At 42.0% G+C, this 25196-nt stretch overlaps 1 protein-coding gene across 3 annotated transcripts in view; it reads right to left on the bottom strand.

The window, feature by feature from the left end:
• The window catches only part of DCAF6 (DDB1 and CUL4 associated factor 6), a 289468-nt gene that overhangs the window by 81774 nt on the left and 182498 nt on the right, over positions 1-25196 (bottom strand). For all 3 annotated transcript variants that reach the window (XM_088482419.1, XM_088482420.1, XM_088482421.1), the window contains 2 exons: positions 17340-17425; positions 1840-2056 (listed from right to left, as the gene is read on the bottom strand). In XM_088482419.1, coding sequence (XP_088338545.1) covers positions 1840-2056; positions 17340-17425 — 303 coding nt within the window. The remainder of the gene's footprint in view (positions 1-1839; positions 2057-17339; positions 17426-25196) is intronic.

Here is a 25196-nt window from a genome sequence, read left to right as displayed (position 1 = left end):
CTAGTATAGATTCTGTAACGAAGAAAGATTTGTTTATGATAATGATCACCAAGTAAAGAGAAGTACTGGGGTATCACATACCTACTGGCCTAATTTGCCCATTGAATAGGACAATAAGGACATAAAAAAGTAGTTATCTGTCTTACTGTATCAACATGACGAGGAAACTGTAAAGAGCTATAGAGAGACATAAAACACTTATATTTTATTAGTCACTAAGAACATTACGAAATACTTTATGGGGGGGTTTCTTCTCACTGGCTGTTCCAATATCTGAGAAAATACATTGTAAATTAAATTACTTTGACTATTTATTAAATAACTTTGCAAATTAGAATAAAATTCCGAACTTCACAAAACAAAATACTCAAGATGTTCTCATCATAATAAATATACCATATGCATACATCTCAGATTTCTTAATGACTGAACCTTTACGCAACATTGCAGTCTCAAGAAAACTGGCTTTACAATTAGTTTAACCTTATGAAATCAGTTGCAAATATGGAGAATATGTATGATCAGAAATTCTAGGATTAAGTCACAGTAAATTAATGGATGTGTGAATAAAGATTCTGCAATGTGGTCAGTAATGTAATGCTAGGTACACACTAGAGACTATGGGCTGAATGTAATAGCCTGTGAGCGAGTGCCGCTGCGGGAATACATGAGAGTATGCCCGTATTTTTAAAGCAGCAAGCATGTTGAAGCATAAACCAAGCCTTTAACATGCTTGCTGCTTAAAAAATACGAGCATGCTCGCTTGTATTCCCTCAGCGGCATCGGCTCGCAGGCTATTTCATTTAGCCTTATGTGTGTACCCAGCGATGGCAGATGCGACTGGACAATATATATCGGGCGGTCCACACACACTACATGACCTGGTGTACAACCACCCGATGCATCCAGTACCATGGTGTCGGTCGCTGGGTCTTACAGGCAAATCTGAGGCAACGAACGAAGCGCGGGACCGCGCAATAGTGCATACACACTGGACGATGTGGACGAATAGTCCAATATATTGTCTAGTGTGTACCCAGCTTGAGGCAGTAGGTCCAATATTGCAACATAAGTGACCTTGAATTGAGTGCAATTCCAACTAATATGCCAATGAAAATGTATGAGATAACTAATGATTGGAGGTAAAAAAATGAGGTCACCATCAAGTCAAATTAAAGTACGGTAGTACAGTAAGATTGGCCTTTGAGTTTCCAACTTTATGAGAAATACTCTTAAAGGAAGAGTAATTATACTGTATGTGAACTAGAATTTACCTGTAAATAAACACTACTTCTTATGCTGGGCATATACTATACAATTATCTGTTAGATATCTGTCCAATCTGGCTGGTTGGAATGAAAACCTGGTAATGTATGGGAGCAAATTACAATCTACCATTTGCTGACAAACACGGGAAAACAGAAAAAAAGGTCGTTTGTCCATTTTCCAGTATTTAAGATAATATGGTTGAATGCAATTTGCTCCCATACATTACCAGATTTTCATTCCAACCAGCCAGATTGGACAGATATTTGACAGATAATTGTATAGTGTATGCCCAGCATTAGGTACCACAGGGTATGTTCAATTAAAAAGAGTGCTATAAAAACTTTTTTCTTTATTTTTCAACCCTTTAATGAAGGAGCATTGTGTTCTCATATTTATTTCTTTTTTATAATATTTTAACATTAGTCAAACAAAATTAATCATGTAGTATCTGTGTTGGTAGGTATGTCCCAACATTAATTACACTTCTGCCCTCGATCATACAGGCATAAACTTTAATAGTTTATACCAATATATATATATACAAATCATGACCTCCAACTTCTGACTAACCTGTTTTGTGCCCGAACGCGTGGTGGTAACCTGACTGTATCATCATCACTGTCTGTTTCCTGGTGTCCAGCGGTAGCAGAATGCGATTCTGTGGGATTCAGATTTTGAGAGGTCTCAGGCTGCACTTCTCTGTTTGAACTGGTATCTGGTTGTTCTGGGTCTGTCTTTATGCTACTGTGATCCATTTCCAGATTGTTGGCTTCGGGTTGTACTGTAGCTAAAAGTAATTTTAAAAACAATATAAATAAATAAAATATATTAAATCAGTGATCGTATGTTAAGTAGCCATTTTTAATAATATCATGTTGGTAAAGAGGCATATATTAAGTCTTCTAAAAAAAAAATACAAAAGTAATATCACTATGTCAGTGGAATCCATATATGACTTTTTTTTTTTTTTAGCATACTTGTGTCCTCATAAACCTAGCCTCAAAACGTCATGTGGGGCGAGACGCTTGGCGGGTGTGCGCTGAGTTTCTTTTTCGCCAGAAATGCATCTTAGTTGCAATGCGATGTGACTAAGATGCACCAGGATACTGCACTAGTTAATTTGATATGCAACACTCTTACATCTGTGTGCGACAGTCTGTAAATGAAGCACAACGGAACTTAGCGTGGAAAAAAGCCATGGCCATTGCGTTGTAGCACTTCAGATCAGACTCAGTTGCACACAGATATACGAGTGTCACATATCAAATTAATCAGTGCAGTATCATGGTGTGCCTTAGTCTCATCACAACTAAGACGCATTTTCGGGCAAAAAATAGAGGGTCTGTGACTGCAGCAACAATGTATGAGGAAACATACAGTCAGGTGCATAAATATTGGGACATTGACAGAATTTTCATATTTTGGCCTCTATTCACCACCACAATGGCTTTGAAATGAAACAAACAAGATGTGCTTTAACTGCAGACTTTCAGATTTAATTTGAGGGTAATTACATCCAAATCAGGTGAACGGTGTAGGAATTACAACGGTTTGTGTATGTGCCTCCCACTTTTTAAAGGGCCAAAAGTAATGGGACTATCAACTCAAAAGCTATTTCATGGACAGGTGTGGGCTATTCCCTTGTTATTTCATTATCAATTAAGCAGGTAAAAGGTCTGGAGTTGATTCTAGGTGTGACATTTGCATTTGGAATCAGTTGCTGTCGACTCTCAAAATTAAAAGGCAGGAATTTTTAACAGTCCACAGATACGGAAACTGGTGAAGTATCCAATTTTATGCTTCTCTTTAGATTTTGTTCTACTCCTTACTCCCCATAAGGGCACCTATCACTTGACTGCCAACTCCCTGCTGCTTATTGTATGTGTTTTAATCACTACTGCAGCAATGTATATAAATCGTGTCCTTGTCCTGCACTGTAAGTTACTTGTTTCTTGTTCACTTATTAGTTTTATGTACTATGTAAGGCGCTGCGGAACACTTATGGCGCCATATAAATAAAGGATAATAATAATAATCACTCCCCGTACAATATAGGGAATTTAAGCGAAGAACAGGGTGAACGGATCCACCAGGATATTCAGGTAATGGAAGAAAGATATCAAGGAAGGTGGGATCGTCACATGATGGGCGATTACTGTTGGAGTCTGCAGATGGACTACCCGCAACAAGAATACAAAAGAAAATCCTACAAAAAATGGTTCTCATAGCTTCCTAACACTTATGTAATTATCCAGTGTCTTTTTATAAAAATGTTACGAATCAAATTTAATCAGAATAGAAAAAAAATATCTTTTTAACTATTTTTGACATTGTTTAATTTTTCAGAAATATTTAAGACCTACGCATATCTCAAAAACTAGAACCAACTGAAAAAATAAGAGTTATGGTATAACACACCTTTGTTAACTCTTTTTCTTCGAGGTCCATAGGGCCCACAGGAATTACCTTGGTGTATGTGGTTGGAGTGATCCAGGCACCAAACCGTTAACAAGCTTCAGCTCCCAGGATGCACTGGGTCCTCCTGCAAATATAACCCGCTCTGACTACAGGTAGATAGTTTGTTACCAAGCCCAAAGCAGGAGAAAGAAAAAGGTGAGTAGAAAGGACCTTTGTACTCTAAAACCACTCTCTCTAAGAAGAGGGAATCACAGAAACACAAAAGATTACCCAATAACATGGGTGGGTGTCCTGTGGATCCGATGGACCTCAAAGAAAAAGAGTCAACAAAGGTATGTTATACCATAACTCTTATTTTCTTCTTCGGGGTCCATAGGGTCCACAGGAATTACCTTGGGGATGTCCCAAAGGTTCCCTTTAAGTGTATGGACGATCCTGTGTCTCAGTAGAAAGGAGAATCTGATGCCCAAAGGAAGCATTCTGAGAGGCAAATGTGTCAAATGCATAGAACTTGACAAAGGTGTGGACAGAAGACCACGTGGCTGCATTGCACAATTGTTCAGCAGAGGTACCACAACGAACCGCCCACGATGGTCCCAAAGATCAAGTAGAATGTGCTGTCACTGTTTTTGGAACAGAGAGATCAGCTTGTGTGTAAGCTTGAGAAATTGTCATGCAAAGCTAACTGGCCAGAGTCTGTTTGTTGGCCAGCCATGCTTATGATAGCCATACAACACAAATAAAGAATCTGTCTTCCTAATGGGGTTGGTGCGACCCACATAAATACGTAGCGCGCGTACAACATCCAAAGAAGCTTCACCCACAAAGAGGCCTGAAGACTGGAAGGCTGGAACCACAATTTCTTCATTCACATGGAACCGGGATACAACCTTAGGCAGGTAACCCGCCCTTGTACAAAGAACAGCTCTATCATGATGGAACACCAAGAAAGGAGAGCGAAAATAAAGGGCTGCTAAATTAGAGACCCTTCGGGCAGAGGAAATAGCAAGAAGAATTACAGTTTTTGTTGTTAGCTACTTAAGGTCTACAGATTTCAGGGGTTCAAATGGGGGAGCCTGCAGAGCCCTGAGAACCAGAGACAAATCCCACGGAGCTACCAGAGAGACAAAAGAAGGCTAAACCCTTAGAACCCCTTGAAAAAAAAGGTTCAGACAACAGGCAACGGGCAATCCTTCGCTGAAAAAAAACAGAGTGCAGATGCGTGGACCCTCAGGGTGGCTAGATGGAGACCGCGATCTAATCCTGCCTGAAGAAAAGAAAGCACCTGAGAGACCTTAAACACTTGGGGATCATACTTTCTATGTTCACACCACTAAAAATACGAGACCCAAATTCTGTAATAAATGCGGGCAGAGGAAGGTTTCCTTCACTAAGCATTGTCTGAATTACAGAAGTGGAAAAATCTTTAGGTCTTAGGACGGAAGTCTCAAGAGCCACGCCGTTAAAGACAGACTTGGAAGGTCTGGATACAGGCAGGGACCCTGTGTTAACAGGTCTGGCTTTAGAGGAAGAGGCCACGGAGTGTCTATGGAGAGACTCTGGAGGTCAGTGAACCAATGGCATCTGGGCCATGCAGGAGCTATCAGTAATTCCTGTCCCGCCTTCCTGCTTGAATTTCCTGATGACCCTTGGAAGAAGGGGAAACAGATACGCCAATTTGAAGTTCCACTTCCATTGCCAGAGCTTCCACAAACTCGGCTGCAGGATCCCTAGTTCTGGACCCAGACCTGGGGACCCTGTGGTTGCAACCTGAGGCCATGAGGTCTACCTCTGGAAGACCCCATCTGTCCACTAGGCTCTGAGATACCTGTGGATGAAAAGCCCACTCTCCAGCGTGTATATCCTGGCAACTTAAGAAGTCCGCTTCCCAATTCAGAAATCCTGGTATGAACACTGCCGAGATCGCTAGAAGATGACATTCTGCCCAGAACAGAATGTTTGACACTTCCACCATGGCAGCCTGGCTCCGGGTGCCCCTCTAATGGTTGAGGTAGGCTACTGCGGTGGCGTTGTCCGATTGTACCTGGACAGGAATACCCTTCAGTATTCCCTTTGCTTGAACTAGCGCTCTGAATACCACTCGCAGTTCCAGAACGCATATGGACAGGAGACTTTCCCTTGACATCCATCTTCCTTGAAATGTGTGTCGACCTGTCACTGCACCCCATCCGCGTAGGCTGGCATTTATAATGAGGAGCACCCAATCTGGAATTCAGAATGGGTGACCTCTGTTGAGATGGAACGTCTGTAACCACCATGACAGGGACAGTCGCACTTATGGCGAGAGACGGATCGTGTGAGACTTTATCGAATGGTACACACCGTTCCAGTGTGAGGGGATCAACCGCTGCAACGGTCTGGAGTGGAACTGGGCATATTCCACCATGTCGAAGGTGGACACCATGGACCCCAGAACCTGCCTTGCAGAGTGAGCAGCTACTGACCAGTTGTGAAGAAACCTGCGTATCCGTAATTGAAGGACCACAATATTGTCATCTACCAGAGAATCCAATCGCGCCCCTAGATGCACCATCTGTTGTACTGGAAGAAGCGATGACTTCTTCCAATTTATGATCCAGCCGTGTCTGTGTAGACAGGCAATCGTCTGTCTGAGATAATGCTGCAATAAACAAAAAAATAAAATACTTGTGGAGATTGCGTCAGTATCAGGAGACCGTCCAGGTATGGCAGTATCCTGACCCCCTGCCGCCTGAGGCAAACTGTCATTGCTACCAAATGTTGGTAAACACCCGAGGAGCTGTTGATAAACCAAAAGGCAGCGCCTGAAATTGGAAATGTTTCTGCAGCACCGTGAACAGCAGAAACCGGTGGTGGGACGGTGTAATTGGCACATGTAGATATGCATCTTGAATGTCCAAAGACACCATAAAATCCCCAGAGTTCCATTGCCAACACAATTGACCGAAGGGTTTCCATACGAAACCTGGGAACCCGGATGAATGTGTTGAGTCCTTTTAGGTTCAGAATAGGACAGTAAGACCCATTGGTTTTTTTTAATCAAAAACAGGTTGGAATAACAACCCTTTCCCAGCTGATTCACTGGAACCTGAATTATCAACCCTGATATCAGCAGAGAGTGAATAGCCTGCTGGAAGGCCAACTTTTTTGCAGACTCTGCTGTCGAAGTAGTGCAGAAAAACCTCTGCGGGGGACTGCTCCAGAAAGTAAGGGCATGTGTCTGAAACCTGAAGTAGTGGGCCTCCTACCGTGGGATTCCCCAGGGGGAGGCCTGCCCTATCAGGCTGTAGAATTATCCTTGGAACTGGAAGCCGGATGTATGTTTGGCCAGGATTTACAGGATTGCGGAATTCTCTTGCGAGAACTGGTTCTGGAGGAAGGCTAACCCTTTGCTTTTCCTTTTGGCCGAAAGGCTCGAAAGGACGACTGCCTGGGTCTGGGAGTACATGCTAAAGGCAGACCAGCCGTCTTAGAGGCTGCCACTGTAGCCACAATTTTATCCAGTTCTGTGCCAAGCAGAATGTCCCACATAAACGGAAGGGATTCCAGGGCTTCCTTGGACCCTGCATCAGCTTTCTAGTCCCTTAACCAAAGGGCTCAGCGAGCAACCACTGAGACCGCTGATGCTTTAGAGGATAATATACCAGCATCCAACGCTGCCTCCACAGGAACTACTTTGGGACGTCCTAAAGCAGCTCCCTTATAGGCGGGGATGCTCCTGAGCCGATAGGAAAATCCGCCGCCCAAAGGAAGTATCCTGGGAGGCATATGTTTCAAAAGCATAGAACTTTATAAACTTATTCACGGAGGACCAAGTGGCTGCCTTGCAGAGCTGTTCAGCAGAGGCACCCTGTCTTACCACCAACGATGGTCCGACCGACCGAGTGGAATGTGCAGTCACCTTGTTAGGAACAGGGAGATCAGCCTGAGAGTAGACCTGAGAAATGGTCATACGAAGCCAGTGACACAAGGGGTTTGTTTGTTTGCTGGCCAACCTCTTTTGGGAAAACCATACAACACAAAAAGTGAATCAGACTTCCTGATGGACTTGGTCCGATCCACATAGATCCAGAGGGTTTAAACCACATCAAGGGAAGCCTCACCTGTAGACAGGTCTGAGGATTTAAAGGCCGGGACTACAATTTCCTCATTAATGTGAACACGAGAAACAACCTAAGGAAGGTAGCCCATTATGGTACGGAGGACCGCTCTATTTGGATGCAACACCAAATATGGAGAGCGACATGACAAAGCAGCCAAGTCAGACACTCTGCGAGCTGAAGAGATAGCCAGGAGAAAAGCGTCTTCGCCGTCAGCCATCTAAAGTCCACCTTATCCAAGGGTTCAAAGGGATGCGTCTGCAGTGGCCTGAGAACCAAAGACAAATCCCACGGTGCCACCGGTGGGAGGAATGGAGGCTGCAGCCGCAGTACCCCCTGCCTGAAAGTTCCAACATCCGGCAGAGGAGCAATCTTGCGCTGGAACCAGACAAAGCCGAAACTTGGACTCTCAAGGTAGCTAATCGAAGACCTAAGTCTAATCCAGCCTGTAGAAAATGAAGTACCCTGAATACCTTGAATATCTTAGGGTCATATTTCTTGTTGGAACACCACAGGAAACCGCCAAATCCTGTGATTGATGCGAACAGAAGCAAGCTTCCTTGCTCTAAGCATCGTCTGTATCACTGAAGGAGAAAACACCTTGGCCTTGAAGACGGAAGACTCAAGAGCCAAGCCGTCAAAGCCAGCTGAGGTAAATCCTGGTATAGGCATTAACAGGTCCTGTATCAGATCTGCAAACCAATGCCTCCTGGGCCAGGCAGGAGCTATAAGTATCATCCTGCCACATTCCTGTTTGAATTTTCTGATGACCCTTGAGAGAAGGGAGAATGGAGGAAAGAAGTATGCCAACCTGAGCTTCCATCTCACCCCCAGAGCATCCACAAAGGCTGCTGAGGGGTCCCTTGTTCTGGACCCCTACCTGGGGACCTTGTGGTTGTGACGTGATGCCATAAGGTCTACGTCTGGTATCCCCCACCTGTCCACCAGGACTTGAAATATCTCCGGATGAAAGGCCCATTCTCCGGCGTGTATGTCCTGGTGACTTAGGAAGTCCGCTTCCCAGTTGAGAACACCTGGGATAAATATTGCTGATATTGCAGGAAGATTGCATTCTGCCCATAGCAGAATCCTCGCTACATCTTCCATGGCCGCTGGATTTCGAGTGCCTCATTGATGGTTTATGTAGGTTACTGTTGTCGCATTGTCGGACTGAACCTGGACAGGCCTGCCTTGTAGAATGTCCTGTGCCAACATAAGTGTTTTGTGTACTGCCCAAAGCTCTAATATGTTTATTGCTAGATGACTTTCTTGGTCTGTCCATTTTCCCTGAAAAGTGCGACGACCCATCACTGTTCCCATTCTCACAACCTTACGTCCATGGTGAGAAGTACCCATTCCGCGATCCATAACGGACGACCTTTGTTTAAATGAGTCGTCTCCAGCCACCAGGCTAGGGAGAGGTGGACCTCCGGCGAGATGTGTACCATCTGGGTTTTTATCCGATGATACTGACCATCCCACTGGGCCAGGATCCACAGCTGTAGGGACCAGGAGTGGAACTGGGCATAAGTCACCATGTCGAATGTGGCTACCCTGGAGCCCAGCACCTGCATTGCCAAGTGAACTGACACTGTTTGCTTGCAAAGCAGTTTGTGCAAACGAGCCTGTAGTGTTACAATCTTGCCCTCTGGAAGAAGATTCCTCTGTCCCAGAGAGTCCAGCCATGCCCCAAGTGCACCATCTGCTGAATTGGAGAAAGTGACGACTTCTTCCAATTGATTACCCAGCCGTGCTCTTGTAAGCAGACAATGGTCATCAGTTGATGACATTGTAACATCTCCTGAGATTGTGCCAACATCAGGAGGTCATCTAGATATGGAGGTATCCCAACCTCCTTGTTGTCTGAGATGAGCCATCATGACCGCCATTATCTTGGTGAATACCCAAGGGGCTGTGGTCAGCCCGAAGTGTAGAGCCTGAAATCGATAGTGTTGCTGATCTACTGCCAACCTGAGAAAGGCTTGGTGAGATTTTGTAATCTGGACATGCAGATATGCATCTTGTATGTCCAGGGAGACCATAAAGTCCCCAGGCTCCATCGCCAACACAATTGACCGGGTTTCCATACGGAATTTGGGCATTTTGATATATCTGTTGAGGGATTTCAGATTCAATATAGGGCACTGTGACCCATTGGGTTTTTAAATTAAAAACACAATTGAATAGTAACTCCTTCCCTGTTTCATCACAGGGACTATAACACCTGGTTCCAGGAGGACCCTAATAGATTCCCGGTAGGCCACGGCCCTGACTGGGTCTGTAGGAAATGTTAGGCATCCCCCTCAAAGGTTTGTAGGCACGAGGAACGTGATGGCATAACCCTGAGAGACTGCAACAGTCAGCCTCCAACCCTGACATTCTCCAGGGGGAGACCCACCCCATCAGACAGTAGGCTTACCATCTGGCTTGGAAGCAGGACGTTTGCCTGACCAAGACACCTTTGAGCTGTGCCCTCTTGCCAATTTGTTTGGCTGAGGACTGCCTCTTTGTCCTACTTTGTGGACAAAAGGAATGATATGGCTGCCTCTTAGAGGAAGAAGTGGATGGTAATTCCGCTGACCTCAGTGTTGCCAAGGAAGTCATTATATCATCCAGACCTGGACCAAATAGTACCTTCCCTGAGAAAGGTAATGATTCCAGAGCAGTCTTGGACTCTGCATCAGCTTTCCATGTCTTTAGCCAGAGGGACCAGCAGGCTGCCACCGAACTGGCCGAGATCCTAGACGCTTGGACACCTGCGTCGATCCCCGCCTCCACCATATACATAGCTGCTTTTGCAATTGGCCAAGAAGAGCCCACTGCTCTCTAGACGGGTCAATCATAGACGCCTCTAGTGCCTTACTCCATTCCTCCATAGCTTTAGCTTAGTAGCACTTTAGTAGCTTTGCCTATCAAATAGGACAAAACCTGAGGCATGATATCCACCATTTGTGGCTCCATTGTTGGTACAGATGCATTAGATATATGCTGTAATAATCTGCTACATATTCCATCAACATCCTGATTAGACAGGTTTGTAGAACTGAATTTACAAGACAAACCAACTGGTAAGCTCACATCCTGCTTATTACCTTCAGACATGATATTATATCAATGGTTGAGGTACACAGTATACATGCAAAAAAATGTTTTATATCAATGACCCCCCTTACACACAGTCAGATGGATGAGGAGAGACACAGTGATAACTTGAAAACGACAGGCAGTGTACAAGCAGCAGCAACTAGCATACAGTCACATACATTGCATGAATACACATGATTGCAACAGGAATCTGCGCTCTGATCAACTAGCCAGCCCCAGCGGTGTAATGGTAGGATATAGAGCACAGTATATGCCAAAAACTGATGGAAAGGGATATAGGGAGACAGACCAGCCTCTGAGAACACTGCCGCAGTGCTGCCGGAACACTCAACTGCGAGGAGGTCCTTTATGCCAGACGGTGGCTTTCCAAACCGGACGTTTGCGTCTGGTGGAAGGACCCGCAGTCCCACTGTCAGCAAGGAGCACTCCTGTGCACCAAACAAAAAACTATCTACCTGTAGCCAGGGCGGGGTATATAAGGAGGAGAACCCAGTGCATCCTGGGAGCTGAAGCTTGTTAACTGTTTGGTGCCTGGATCACTTCAACCACATACCCCAAGGTAATTCCTGTGGACCCTATGGACCCCGAAGAAGAAATAAGCATGGCATATTCATGATCAGGAGCAAAAAATTAAATTGAAATCGACTCTTAAATCCCTGGCAACAGATTGACTGTTCCCTAGTGTTTTCTGTCGTTGTTAACAATGTCATACAATCAGTCACTGGAACATGTGTCATGCTGATCTATTACAACAAACATTGCAGGATTATCAACACAGGTACCAAACATGTAAATTTTATCTGATAAGTAATGTCAGATATCAAATGAATAAAACATATGCTGTATTTATATAATATTGCAAGTTTGTTATTAAACAGTGACAATTAGTAGCAGTTTCTGCAGATATATGTAGTTGTTATTGGCAACCACCAATACAATTACAGACAGTTAATCGCTAAATCATAGGTTATAATGATCTTTTGTATTAATTGTTGCAGGATTATGAGCACAGGTACAAAATATGATAATTTAATAAAAAAACAAGCAAAATCAGCAGCTGTTCACAGACATATATAATGATACCAACAGTTGCAACAAACCAAGGTTTTTAAATTTTTAAAGGAATGAGAGATAGTTATTCCATGCTGTTTCTAGCACTGTTCCGTCTCTGCTTCTCAGTTATGTGTACCATATAATACAGTGAACAATCTGAGTGAGAGGGTTTACCGAGGCCCTGATTCAGCAAGGATTGCTATTCTGCTAATACGCACGCAACGCAGTTGCTAATATCAGCGGTGATATGCAAATGATTGCATTCACATTGTGATCGCAGCCTAACATAAGGACGCCCACTTCCTGTTATTCACTTCCGTATACTTTAGCAACATAGCAAAGTAATTGGTAACATCGGACCCATACGCACACTTCCAGAAGCCCAGACCTTACTGAGAAATTGCTAACTTCCACGCACGCTATGAGACCTCAGACTGTGTATGGCATCGCAGTGGCTAATGTGCATGCTCCTGCAGCGGCATGCGAACCCACTGGCACCACTGTGTATCCCCGACCTCCAGGATAGAAGGAAGAATGGGAGAAATCTGCTTTCGGGAGAGCCTAGAGTTTCCTCCCTGATGGGAAAAAATCCTAGCGCAGGGATAAAGACCCTGGATCCCGATGAGAGTTCCACTGAGTACAGTGCAATATTTGGAGAAACAACTGTTTCTGTAGTAAAACCTCGTTTCCACCTGTGAAGTGAACAATATAAGCAGAAACCATATCTAGTTAAGCCACTCTGAATAATTTACTCTTGTTACAATCCAAGATAGAATAGGCAGACAGATTGTGCTATGTAGGTGTTAGCGAAAGTTGCTGTGGTTAATTGGAAACGATCACCCTAATGATGTTATAATTTGTAACACTATTCTTTGGTATAAAAGTGGTATTACTGACTATTTTGTTTGCAAAGTTCCGGGTCTGACCCGGGGGTTGGAACAGGGTTCCAATCTGGATCAGACCAAATTTTCCCTTTAGACTGTGGCGCCGACCCAGGATATTCCCGAGTCGGCACCATTCACACTGGAGCCGGGTCTGCAGTGACCCAGCTCTACCAGCAGTTGCAGTGGACGCCTAGAGATGTCATCTCCAAGCGCCACTGAAGCCGGCCAATCGGGTGGCATGCGGCACGACCCGGGTCTTTGTGAGCCGGATTGCGCCGTTTACACTGCAGGGTGGAACGGGAACATTACCAACCCTGCAAAGTACCTGTGTTGGATCCCCGAGTCCCTCTACCTGGATGGATCCATTTACACTGACAAAAATCCCGGGATGATGCGCATCAACCCGGGATTTTTAGGTCGATGTAAAAGGGGTATTACACATAGCAAAGTTGCAGACTCACTACAGAGAGGAAGCATAGTCCTTCATTATTGGGTTTGTAAAAAGCCACAGCTCCAGGTGTTTGTATCAGAGTAATATTATCCACAATAACACGATAAAAACAGCTTTTGCACGTTAAAATGATTAGGACAAATTCCAAAATAATAGTAGAAGCACCATACATAATTACAAGTATGAATTGGTACCAGGAGGTCAGTGCGGTCCAGTCTGTGCAATGACCGTCCCGGCTCTTGCAGACGCACGTTTCACCATGGTTAGCTTGGTCCATAGTTGCCTACCTTTAATACTCTCTTCCCGGGAGAAGCCCGGGTAAGAGAAGCAGCAGGGGTCGACAGGGGAAAATTGCAGCGATTGGGTACAATTTACATAGGGGGCGGGGCCAAATGCTGTGATTCATGTAGAATCACGGCTTAAGCCCCGCCCCCTTCACGGAGACCCGCGATCGCTGCGGGTATTCTCATTCTGCCCACTTCACTAGGAAGTGGGAAGAATGCGGGAGAAATGCCTACCCTTCCGGGGGTGCGGGGGGTTACCCGAAAAATCGGGAGCCTCCCGCGAAAACCGGGAGGGTAGGCTTGGTCACTGGTGAAGAGTGAGAAGAACCGGATTATATTGTCTGAAGTTAATTGTTTTGAGGAATCAATTCTATCCGTAGTTCCCCGTGAATATGCTAATATTATGCTGTGACATGAGCGGGGAATATATGTTCAAAGTAGCAGCGTCTTTCATTTGCTACGGTAAATCAAAATAAATAGAATGCCGTGCTTGGTCCCAGTGAAAACAAACCTGTAGTATATGTATGGGCATCCAATGAAAATAAAAACAACAGCACACAAACAAATGTTATTACCCGATCCCTGCATTAAATAAAAACAAAAAAACATTTAGCATACACACAGGCACAAGCAATTGTATACAGCATTATTACTCGAACGCTGCATAAAATCTGGCAAACGTTGAAGCAAGATGCTAGTGTTCTGTTTTGACATCTACTGTAACTATACATCTTTTACATAGTAGACAATGAACTATGCTTAAACAAGGACTAGTCATACAGTAGATCTTTTTATTTAGATTTTTGTACAAAATTGGAATGTACCAATTTTAGCGAATCCTGTCCTTGACATATTTGTATACAGAACAAGAATGCAATGATTCAATATTTTCACCCACTGTACAGTACATGTTACCAAACACTAGTCCCATTTTTAAACCTATACCTATCAGTATTCAATTACTGCTTGCAGGGGTGTATATAGGGGTCCTAGTGCCCCAGGCAAAGTAATGGAATGACGCCCCCCTCCCTCCATATTTTCTGAATAATTACATTCTGTCTCCCCAGCCATTCCCCCTTCTGTCTCCCCAGCCATTCCCCCTTCTGTCTCCCCAGCCATCCCTTTCTGTCTCCCCAGCCATTCCCCCTTCTGTCTCCCCAGCCACTCCCCCTTCTTTGTCCCCAGCCATTTCTCCTTCTGTCTTCCCAGCAATCCCTCTTCTGTGTCCCCCCCACCCAGCGCCATCTCTTCTGGCTGTGGCAGGCAGCCTCCTCAGTGAGTGCAGCAACGCAGCGCGCATGAAGTCACGAGCGCCTAGTGTCAGATACCTGGCCCTAAACTTTTGTCCTGGATAGAAGCCATGGGCATAGTCCTGACAGTCCTGGCCTGATTCTACCCCTTGGACGCGGGTGACGCCGCCAGATGGTGCCCCCCTCGGCCGGCGCCCCTAGCGAGTGCCATCCTGGCCAATGGCTATATTGATTGCCCCTGATTGCTTTGTTTCTTCTCCATTCACCCACTACAGATTAGAACAGTACCTTGCTCACCTTATAGAACTAGGGACAGGTTATCAAGGTATATATTTGGGAGCAGATAGGTAAGAATAAACATTTTTTAAGTTTTTACTTTTCCTTAATTTCCTAATGGATGCTACCACAATGTTTGTTTTTAATGAATAAATAAGATATATTTTAGTTATTTTCAACTTTCTGATTTCTAAAGAGTGCCCCAAAAAGAGTCTTTCATTTCTTTCTTTTTCTACTTTTGTCATGTCAATGTGTTTGGACATTGTGGGCCTGTTTCAGAGGTGGAGGCTAATTCCATCACAGCTGCATCTTTGTATGCAGTGGTACTAAAAACTTATGCTAATGCCTCAGCCACCGTAATTAGTAGAGCAACACCCATCGCCTGAGTCTCTAATGCGTCGCTTGCATACAAAAATGCACCATTGGTCGCACCTCAATCACATCATCGGACTTCTGAGAAACCCTTTTGCAGCAAAGAATGTTCATCAGAACTAAGTCGACTGGGCCAGTGAAACAGCGTACAAACACGCAGTCGCTGGCTGTGACATGCCCACAAAATGCTCGCGACATGACCAGTGTTTGACAAGCCACACCCCATTACCTCTCATAAAAGCACACCGACAGTCAATAGTTCTGCGTTCATATACTCAGTGTGGACACAGTCAGTAAACCATCTTGATACACGTACAGTGCAAAACACTTCAACAAACTGTGCAAACATCGGAAATTGCGTCCTCCTCTGAATCAGGCCCTTTGTAACTGAACACTACTTCTGAGAAATGTATGCTAAATTGGTTCCCAACAATATAGATGTGTCCACATACATCTATCCTCCGTGCGCTACAAGTCGCGTTACACATAACGTTTGAGCGCCCTGTGACTCAATAGGGCCAAGCGTCTTTTCGTGTGACTTTTTATCTTCCAGTGTGTCTTATTCACACAGTGATGCGAATAGCATGCACAAGCAGCTTCTGCTGATTAAAATGATATGCGGCATGGCTATATTCTTTGTGCAACTGCGGGTGTGTCTGCACGCGTATTGCTACGTTACAGTGTCAGCGGCTTTGACACTAACGTAGCATTTTGCATGCAGACACATGCGCAGTAGCATACAGAACATAGGCATGCCGCATATTTTAATCAGCAGAAGCTGCTTGTGCGTTCTATTCGCATCGCTGTGCAACGCATTTGAAGGTAAAAAGTCGCACCAAAACACACATGGCGCTATGAAGTCACGCATGGCACAACTAGTAGGGCTGTTTAACGTGCGAGGCGGCTAGATGTATGTGGACACATCTGTACAAGCATGGGTGCATGAATACATTCAAATTAAACAAAGTAAACTAGATTTAACACATCTGCCTGAAAGGATGACACACTCATGTACACAACACTTAAATAATGTACATAATTTTCTTGCAGACAAGCCCAATGTAGACCTCTGAAAGACACCTTATCCATCCATGCAGGGGCATAGGAACGAAAATTTTCATGGGGGGAGGGGCAAAAGGCGAATGAGTACTATAGAGCCGGGGAGCCCCTTTTTCTCGCTTTTGGCATCTAATTTTATAACAGTAGTAGATATACAAAGACTGTTGGTAATTTTCTTAAGTGTTTCTGGGGTGGCCAACCCTAGTTTCATTGTTTATTTTAATATAAAAAATTATTTAAACATTAAATACATATTATTATTACTGTAACTACCAATAAGTACAATAGCGGTTAGAAAGATCAATTCAATTGGTCATCTTAAAAATTTACAATTTTCAAAATCATTAACCTAGTTTTTATTCAGATTTATTTGACAGCCTAATCTCATTAGATTGGGAGTATTTTTAAATCTATAGTCACTGCCTCACTGGTTTTGGTATGTGCTATAATATCTGGTATGTGCTACGATCTGGCGTCAATGAGACGTTTTAAACAATTGGCAGGCCGCAATCATGCGCTCTGTTCCAATGTCGTACAATTTACAAGAACAGTCAATGGGAAGTGCAGCTTAACGGTCTCGTTTGCAAGAAGAAAATGTATGTAAAACAAACATGAAGATAACTTCATTTTTGATAAACAGAAACGACAACAGCTGGCGAATTTAAATAAAAGCTATTATCGCTTCATCCCCATTCGCTTTTGTGTAGACGTTCATGGGGAGGGCAAAACACAGTTGCCCCCCTGGTTCCTACGCCCCTGCATTCATGGAAAAATTAAGCTAAAGTCAATGAACCACTAAAGCTTCCTTTGTTTTATACCTTTATTTGGCAGGGTGGGTTCAGGAGTTGCAGACTCATTTCTGGGTGCCACTTTCACAGCTACTGAACTTGAAGCAGTATTACACCTAAAATAAATGAAAAGGATTGTATAATTTCTTAATTGTGAATTTTCATTAAACTTTATGAAGCAAAAAAAATACATTATATGGTTGGAATTCATTTGTTTGCGGCCCCTTTCGCGCCTGACAGAGCTATTCAATTGTTGCTCCTGTCGGGCGCGATTAGCTGCCGGCGCCGGCATTTCAGCTCGGGTGGTGCGAGCTGAAATGAGCGAAAATGTACCAGTTTGTGAGCCCAAACTGCACTTTTCTCGCGATTACACCCAGCACTTTGGTCGGGTGTAGCTGTTTTACATGGCTAAACCCGACCTCTATGGGTGCGATCAGTGCGATAATCAGCATCAATTGAATAGCATCCCGCAATCTTCCATCACTTTAGATAGGAGATTGGGCGCGCTAAACCAATTGAATACTGCCCTATGAATCTGTTTTCACTCAGCATCAATAATAAAATGATTAACCTTCTAGTAACAAAAAAACATGAAATTACTAAACAATTAATACATAAGTAAATATAAGTAAATATAATGCTTCTTAAGCAATATTGGAATTTTAAGGCAAAATGTATTGGTTTAACAGGTCATAGTAGGTGGTGGTAGAAACAAGGGATCCTGGAGCAATTTAATACATTTGCCAATTTCTAGAAATCAACACCAAAATGTTTGCTTGACATATTCTGATATTGAATCCAGATCAGACACTCAGCAGAAAGGAGTTTCACACCTTCAGTAATGCAGGAGACAAACAGGTCACAGAGGGCTTGATTCAGCAAGAACGCACGCTAGCAGACGCACGCACCCATCTGCGAGAATATGCTAATCAATGCATACACACGGAGACCGCAGCACAAGATGCAGACGCCCAGCCCCATATTAAGCCGCCCATCTCCCTTTACTCACAGCCTGATCAGTAAGCAAGATACAGTAAACAACGGTAACATCGAGAACCATCGGACCCATATGCACAATAGTGGTTGACCTGACCTGCTGCATGATTTTGGCCACCTCCTGTGTACATCTTACGGTATGGCTGTGTATGCCGCCGCACTACCTTAACTATGCACGTCCCTATAATGGCGATATAACGCCTGCATCCGCCTGACCACCCCCCGTCACCACCCACAAACGGCACTGCCTGTCAATCAATATTGGAGGGGTCTGCGTACACACTGCGTGTAGTCTGCGTACCATAACCCGATCGCACTGGCTAGTTCACGCACGGGCAGTGCAATGCATAGACATGCGCAGTGCAAAAACATTAGCCAAGTGCGTGCGTTTTCTCCTTTGCGTTTCTTGCTGAATCAGGCCCTGAGACAGATATTTCACAAAGGGACTAGAACGGAAAATAAGTTGGCTACATGCCACTTGGCAGATATTTATTATAACTATTACTTCATTCTTAATTAGCATTTAATAAATTTCCAATGCGTGAAACTTTAGTACAAAGCATTGTCCATTTTTAGACAACTACTTAACACATCTTGTGTCTAAGTTTCGTAACCGAATACTGGATCTGACCCAGACGGTGACTCTGCTGGAGCACTTATACTGCACAGTCCATTTAAAACATGCTTGGAAGAGCTCTGACAGAGATGACTGAATGATGCGAATCAAATATGATCCCGCACTAGTTATTTATGTATATTATTATTCAATATTGGCTCTTATTTATGTTTATGTGAAACAATAACTCAGTTGGTAAAGATAAAGGATTAGAATACCACAAAATTGCGTCACTGAGGTGCTACCATATACTCTAGAATATATAACCATTAAACAAACCAAAAGAAAAGATAGAGTATTTTGTTCTGGTGCACATATGTTTAATTCACATAGAGCATTTCATTATGCTGTTAAAATATTCAATCTTTATTAATTAATTATTAAAATTGATACCATGTAGGGTTACCAATAAGGCGAAATATTTAAAATACAATAGATAGTATAGAATAAGGTGTGCAAAGAAATAAATAAATGTGTTTTAAAACATATGTTTATTACTGCTGATTAAATATATATTTTCTACTGGATTGCTTGTTATATGTTTTGAATTAATTACTATAGATCTCACAACATCATCAGTTAGTGTGAGTATAATAATATTAGTTTTGCCTTAAATTCAAAACTACTCCAATACTATCAGCTCTATAGCAGTAACTGCTGTGGTATGACAGGGATCACTATATATCAGGTCACAATAATATATTAGGAATAAATGCGCATAGCACTATGTATCTCTGTTGTTCCGCAATCAAATAATGTTAACAATAATTTCTCACAATACTATAGCCTGAGTTACTAGTATTTCCTAGGAACTGCCTTGAAAAAGCAGCCAGGCGAAACGCGCGTTGGCGTTTCTATTTGTTATACTGCTGATTATTCTTTACTGTGATTTGGATGGCCTGACGTATTAATGTTAATCACGGCACTGATTGTGGCACTAGAAGGGATTTAGGTCCTAGCTCCGATAAAGTTACAAACGCCGTCATTTATATTCCTATGGAGACGGCGTTTATCTGATATTATACACTATACGGAGCGCTTGAGCTTCAAACTTATCTGCTTAAGTGTCCAAATTGCCACAGTCGTGTATAAAGAAGTGTGTTTATTATTGAAGTGAAAATATCATACAGAGCTATCCAGCTCAGAAAATGTTACAGACTTGCTACAAAGCAAAGATACATTATATATTACAAACGTAACAAACTCTGTGACTGTGAAGCACGCTCCATACTAGTAACTCAGGCTATAGTATTGTGAGAAATTATTGTTAACATTATTTGACTGCGGAACAACAGAGATACATAGTGCTATGCGCATTTATTCCTAATATATTATTGTGACCTGATATATAGTGATCCCTGTCATACCACAGCAGTTACTGCTATAGAGCTGATAGTATTGGAGTAGTTTTGAATTTAAGGCAAAACTAATATTATTATACTCACACTAACTGATGATGTTGTGAGATCTATAGTAATTAATTCAAAACATATAACAAGCAATCCAGCAGAAAATATATATTTAATCAGCAGTAATAAACATATGTTTTAAATTCATTTATTTATTTCTTTGCACACCTTATTCTATACTATCTATTGTATTTTAAATATTTCGCCTTATTGGTAACCCTACATGGTATCAATTTTAATAATTAATTAATAAAGATTGAATATTTTAACAGCATAATGAAATGCTCTATGTGAATTAAACATATGTGCACCAGAACAAAATACTCTATCTTTTCTTTTGGTTTGTTTAAAGAGATGACTGAATAAAATGTAATACTCACACAGAGATGTGAGCTGCAACTATATGATCATATATGTGATTGGCTTCCAGCTTCAGGTAATAAGGAGAAGATTGTATTTAAAAAAAAAAAAAAAAAAAAGGGAGAGACTTACCAACTGAATAAGATCTTTAAGATATTGCTAATAATCCCATACTCATGTCCACCAGGAAATTATGGTTAACATTACATAAAAGGTTTAATGTGCATCCTCATACATCTCACTTTCTGCCACTATTACAAAATCCGGACTTCCAGAGTGGTGTGGCAGCTTACCCTTTTACCCTCTGGCACTCAGAGGGGATTCGCAGTGTTGACCATCTTTTGGACAGATCCTCTGGCAGACCACGTTCCTTTGCACAGGCTAGTTTTTTTGCTACAACAACCGCTCTCATCTCGGAAGGCTGTTTCTATACATTATAACTTGCTACATTCCCCACTAGATTACTCTAAAACGTCTACGGGCATTATGAAGTGGTCAGACCACTTTCCTCATTTAACAATTGATACATTATTACGTTCTTTGGCTGACTCGTCTTGTATTATCCCTGCAATAACTAACACAGAAATGTTTTACAATTTATTTCATAAGACCCATTTACCTCCCAAAAGACATTTTCATATTGGTTTGTCTGAGGATCATAATTGTCTTAAGTGTAAGGCTCCTGATTTCTTTCATTGCCTCTGGCAAAGCCCTAATATTAAAACTTTCTGGTCTGATGTTTGCTATTTTACTGTCTGCTATCTAGTCAGACCTTCCCCCCCTCTCCAGGGAATTTGGATTTTTACCTGAGTAATGCAGATTCCAAAAAGGCCCTAAAAACACTATTATTGGCTGTATATTCAACAGCACACAAAAGTGGATACAGGACACTCCCCCAACAATGTCTTTACTTAGGGCAAAATTGTTCTGTATTTTCCGTATGGAGTGGGTGGAGGCTTCACTCCAAAAGGAAAAACGTGTAAAACAATTGTTTGTTACCTGGGAAAGTTTCATTGAAATTCTGTCTCTTAATATTAGGGTCCAAATTAGTAAATGTTTTCACTCAACACTATGGTTTGAAACCCATATACTCCTACAGGATGACACAATATTGTTCTCCTGACGGAACCTCTCTCACTGTATCTATGGGCTTTCCCGATTTATTTATTTGACCTACTCTTTTGTTGTATAAACATAACAAAATATTGTTTATTATTTGATTAGCAGAATTGTCTCAGTAGGTTCTGTTCACAAGCTACCTGTATTTGATCTTCGCTATTATAAAATTGTCAACAAATGAGTAAATATATATTGCTTATGTATTTTTGAACCAATGCTTCAAATAAAGTTGTTTAAAAAAAAAAAGATATTGCTGTGAGAAAAGATCTGCAGGATTATTAACATCTGGATATTAGTCTCTGGTCTGGCCAGTTAATTGAGTGTTTAAGCTTCCCATGCAGTAATGGTATTGGTTTACTATTTATGTTATTTTATTGTTTTAAGCTTACAGCGGTTAAGTGTTTTATGCGTAAATTGTATATTATTGTATAATTGTATAATAAATATGTGTGTGTCCGACAGTGCATCCTATTTTTGTTTACTTTGCAGTGCTCGTAAAACCGCGAAGGATATTCGTTGGGTATGCATTGGTTTATAAACAGATGGACACTAATGGCAGCTTCTTTTTAGAATGTCAAAACTGATATTTTGTAAATGTTGCATTTTTAAATTAGAAATTGCTGTCAATCCACGGCAATGCCCATTGCTTTGCAAGCCCCTGCATAACCAATGTTTAGTAAATTATCCTCATAGATGTATTACATATTTCGCCTACTTATGTATTGTTTTAGGTGTTAACTGAGCACATACATACAGTATGTCAGTGTGGAGAGGATAGTGTGTGATGGTTATTTGCGCAGTGGAGAAGACTAGATGTGGACACATTGAACAGTTATTAATGTGTGCCTGTATGCATTGGACTGAAGTACAGTACATGTGGATGTACATATGCATCCTTAGGAGAGTACAATCTCCCTACACGGATACACCAAAATCTGATTACTACCAAATCAGCCATAATGTGTAATATACTTGCCAATCAATTCTTAGGATTGTCAAGTTGCACACAGTAACTATATTTTAATTTACCTTGAACAATAACCCTCACCAGATATTTTTCATGTTAGTAGTGTGGTTTCAGCTAGACTCTAGTTTTCTATTTTCCTAACAGGTGAACACTAAGGTCCTGTTTCGCTATTTGCGAGGCCTAAATCCACAACTGCGCATCCATGTGAGAACAATGAATGTCAACAAGTGGATTCCAATTAGTTTCAGATACGTTTACCATGTCTGTTACCCCAATATTGGTCAATACTGTGTCATTTCTAATAGTGTGAGAGCTCAAAACATGTAAGTTTTCCAAGAGCAGGCCTGGTCAACCTGTGGCTCTCCAGCTGTTGTGAAACTACAAGTCCCAGTGTGCTTTACCAGCTGCTCAGTGGGAGGTTATGCTGGGACTTGTAGTTGCACAACAGCTGGAGAGTCACAGTTGGCCAGGCCTGTTCTAGAGTCTTTTTTTATTTGTCATCCATAGCGGGTTTTGAAAAGAAATGAGTTTATCAATTTTTTTTTTAAATCACATTTTCAGAAGTGAATACTGTGCTATACAAAATGAGGCCACAGTTATATATCAGTTGCCCTTATAAGTGGGCAATGAATGATAGAACAGAAAGGCACATAAGAGTCTATGAGAACCCATATCATCATCCTCATGTGTTGAACATTACTGTGCCATCCACACAAATTGGTAGAACCTACATAGTAAAAATTTTGGTAGCAAACATACACATAAGTTGTGATTCTGCTTAATGTATTTATCATTTGAATGCATGTGTACAGTTCAGTACTGTTTTCGTTTTATTCTTCCATAAATGTGAATGCTGAATATCCTTGCAATCCATGGCAGAACAGAAAACAGCAGGAGAGCAGAGCACAACTCATATTTATCAAGGAATTTTAAAATTTAAACATGCAACAATTGTCCTCAACTACAGAGTTTTCTTATTTAGGAAAATATATTTCTTTAAAAAGAGCTGTAGAAACTTTGTTTATTTGTCAAGATCTAAAAGTGCCAGTGTTTTTTTTTATTTTTATAACCTATCTTAGAGGTACTCTACATAGAAGTGTGCCAGAGGACGCTATGTGCTTTGTCATACCAAGGCAGTCCATCCTAAATAAGAAATTAAGCTTAATGAGAAACAAAGGTATTTGTGGGGGATCTGCAGCAATCCATCCTTGCAAAATAGTTTTCCTCCCTGCAGCACTAAGCGCTACCAAGAGTTTCTTCCCTGCTTTTGTAATTCTTGTATCTAGATCAATGATCCCTAATATTGCCCATTCCGAAGTGAATGGTACATAGTTAATCAAGTTCGCCTCAGCGTATCGTCGGACAAGATGCCAGAAATATTGAGCAATTGGGCATGCCCATAAACAATGGTAGTTGTCAGCTGCTTCTCTATGGCATTTTGGGCATTCAGTAGTTGCCAAAGTTCCTATATGGAAACGTCGGATTGGTGATAAATAAGTATTGTGGTAAATATTTTAAAAAATCTCCATGTACATACTCGCCGTTAAAGTACTCCTAGAGAACCAAAGACCCTTGTCAAGTTGTTCCATACTCAAAGTAGGGAAAAGTAATAACCATCCCGCCATATCCCCTGAGATCAAGGTGTGATCTATAAGCTCCCTTAAGAAAGTGTAGTGTATTGATATGGCTTTATGAGTAGGTACTTGCCTGCTCAGTAGCTGATCCAAGTTATTCTCCCAATCCTTGTCTGAAAAATGACCCAACAAATGTGATACATAGAAATGTACTTGTAGAAAAGCCAAAGTGTATGGGCTTACCACTGCAAATTTTGTTGAAATTTCGGAATATGAAAGACGACGTTTATCGTCCCGGGAAACCAAAGATTCAATATTACCTATTCCCTCCACAGAGTAAAGGGTGAGCAGCCATGCCATCCAAGAAATTAGGGTTTCCTGTTAAGGGTAAATATAGACCATGGAATGCAGTTAATCCTGCTTTATGCCTTAAAATATGCCAGATTTTCCTGGTTGTCCAAAGAAGTGGATTTGAACTTTGTGACTCAGGGATTTCCTGGTCATGTTGGTGGAGAACACCAATTAGAGCAACATTACCTAAAAATTCTTGGTCCAATTGTGTATCAGTATAAATGGAGGTTTTATGGAGCCAGTCCCTTAAGTGTCTCAAGAGCGCTGCATGATTATACGTTTCAATATTCGGAAAATTTATACCACCATTGCTCTTGGGTTGGTGTAATACGGGATCTGCCTCCTTTTCAAATGAACTTTTGAAACTGCATTAATCTGTTGTACATCTTTTTTGGTTAAAATCAATGGAAGAGATTGGAGTGGGTATAGCAACCAATTTTAATAAGTTAGCCCTCCCCAAAAAAGAAAGTGGTAACCTTTCCCAATCTTTGATAT

This window comes from Taudactylus pleione, unplaced genomic scaffold, assembly GCF_031769625.1.
Source record: "Taudactylus pleione unplaced genomic scaffold, aTauple2 ptg000288l, whole genome shotgun sequence".
NCBI lineage: Eukaryota > Metazoa > Chordata > Amphibia > Anura > Myobatrachidae > Taudactylus > Taudactylus pleione.
This window is presented reverse-complemented; position numbering and strand designations above follow the sequence as displayed.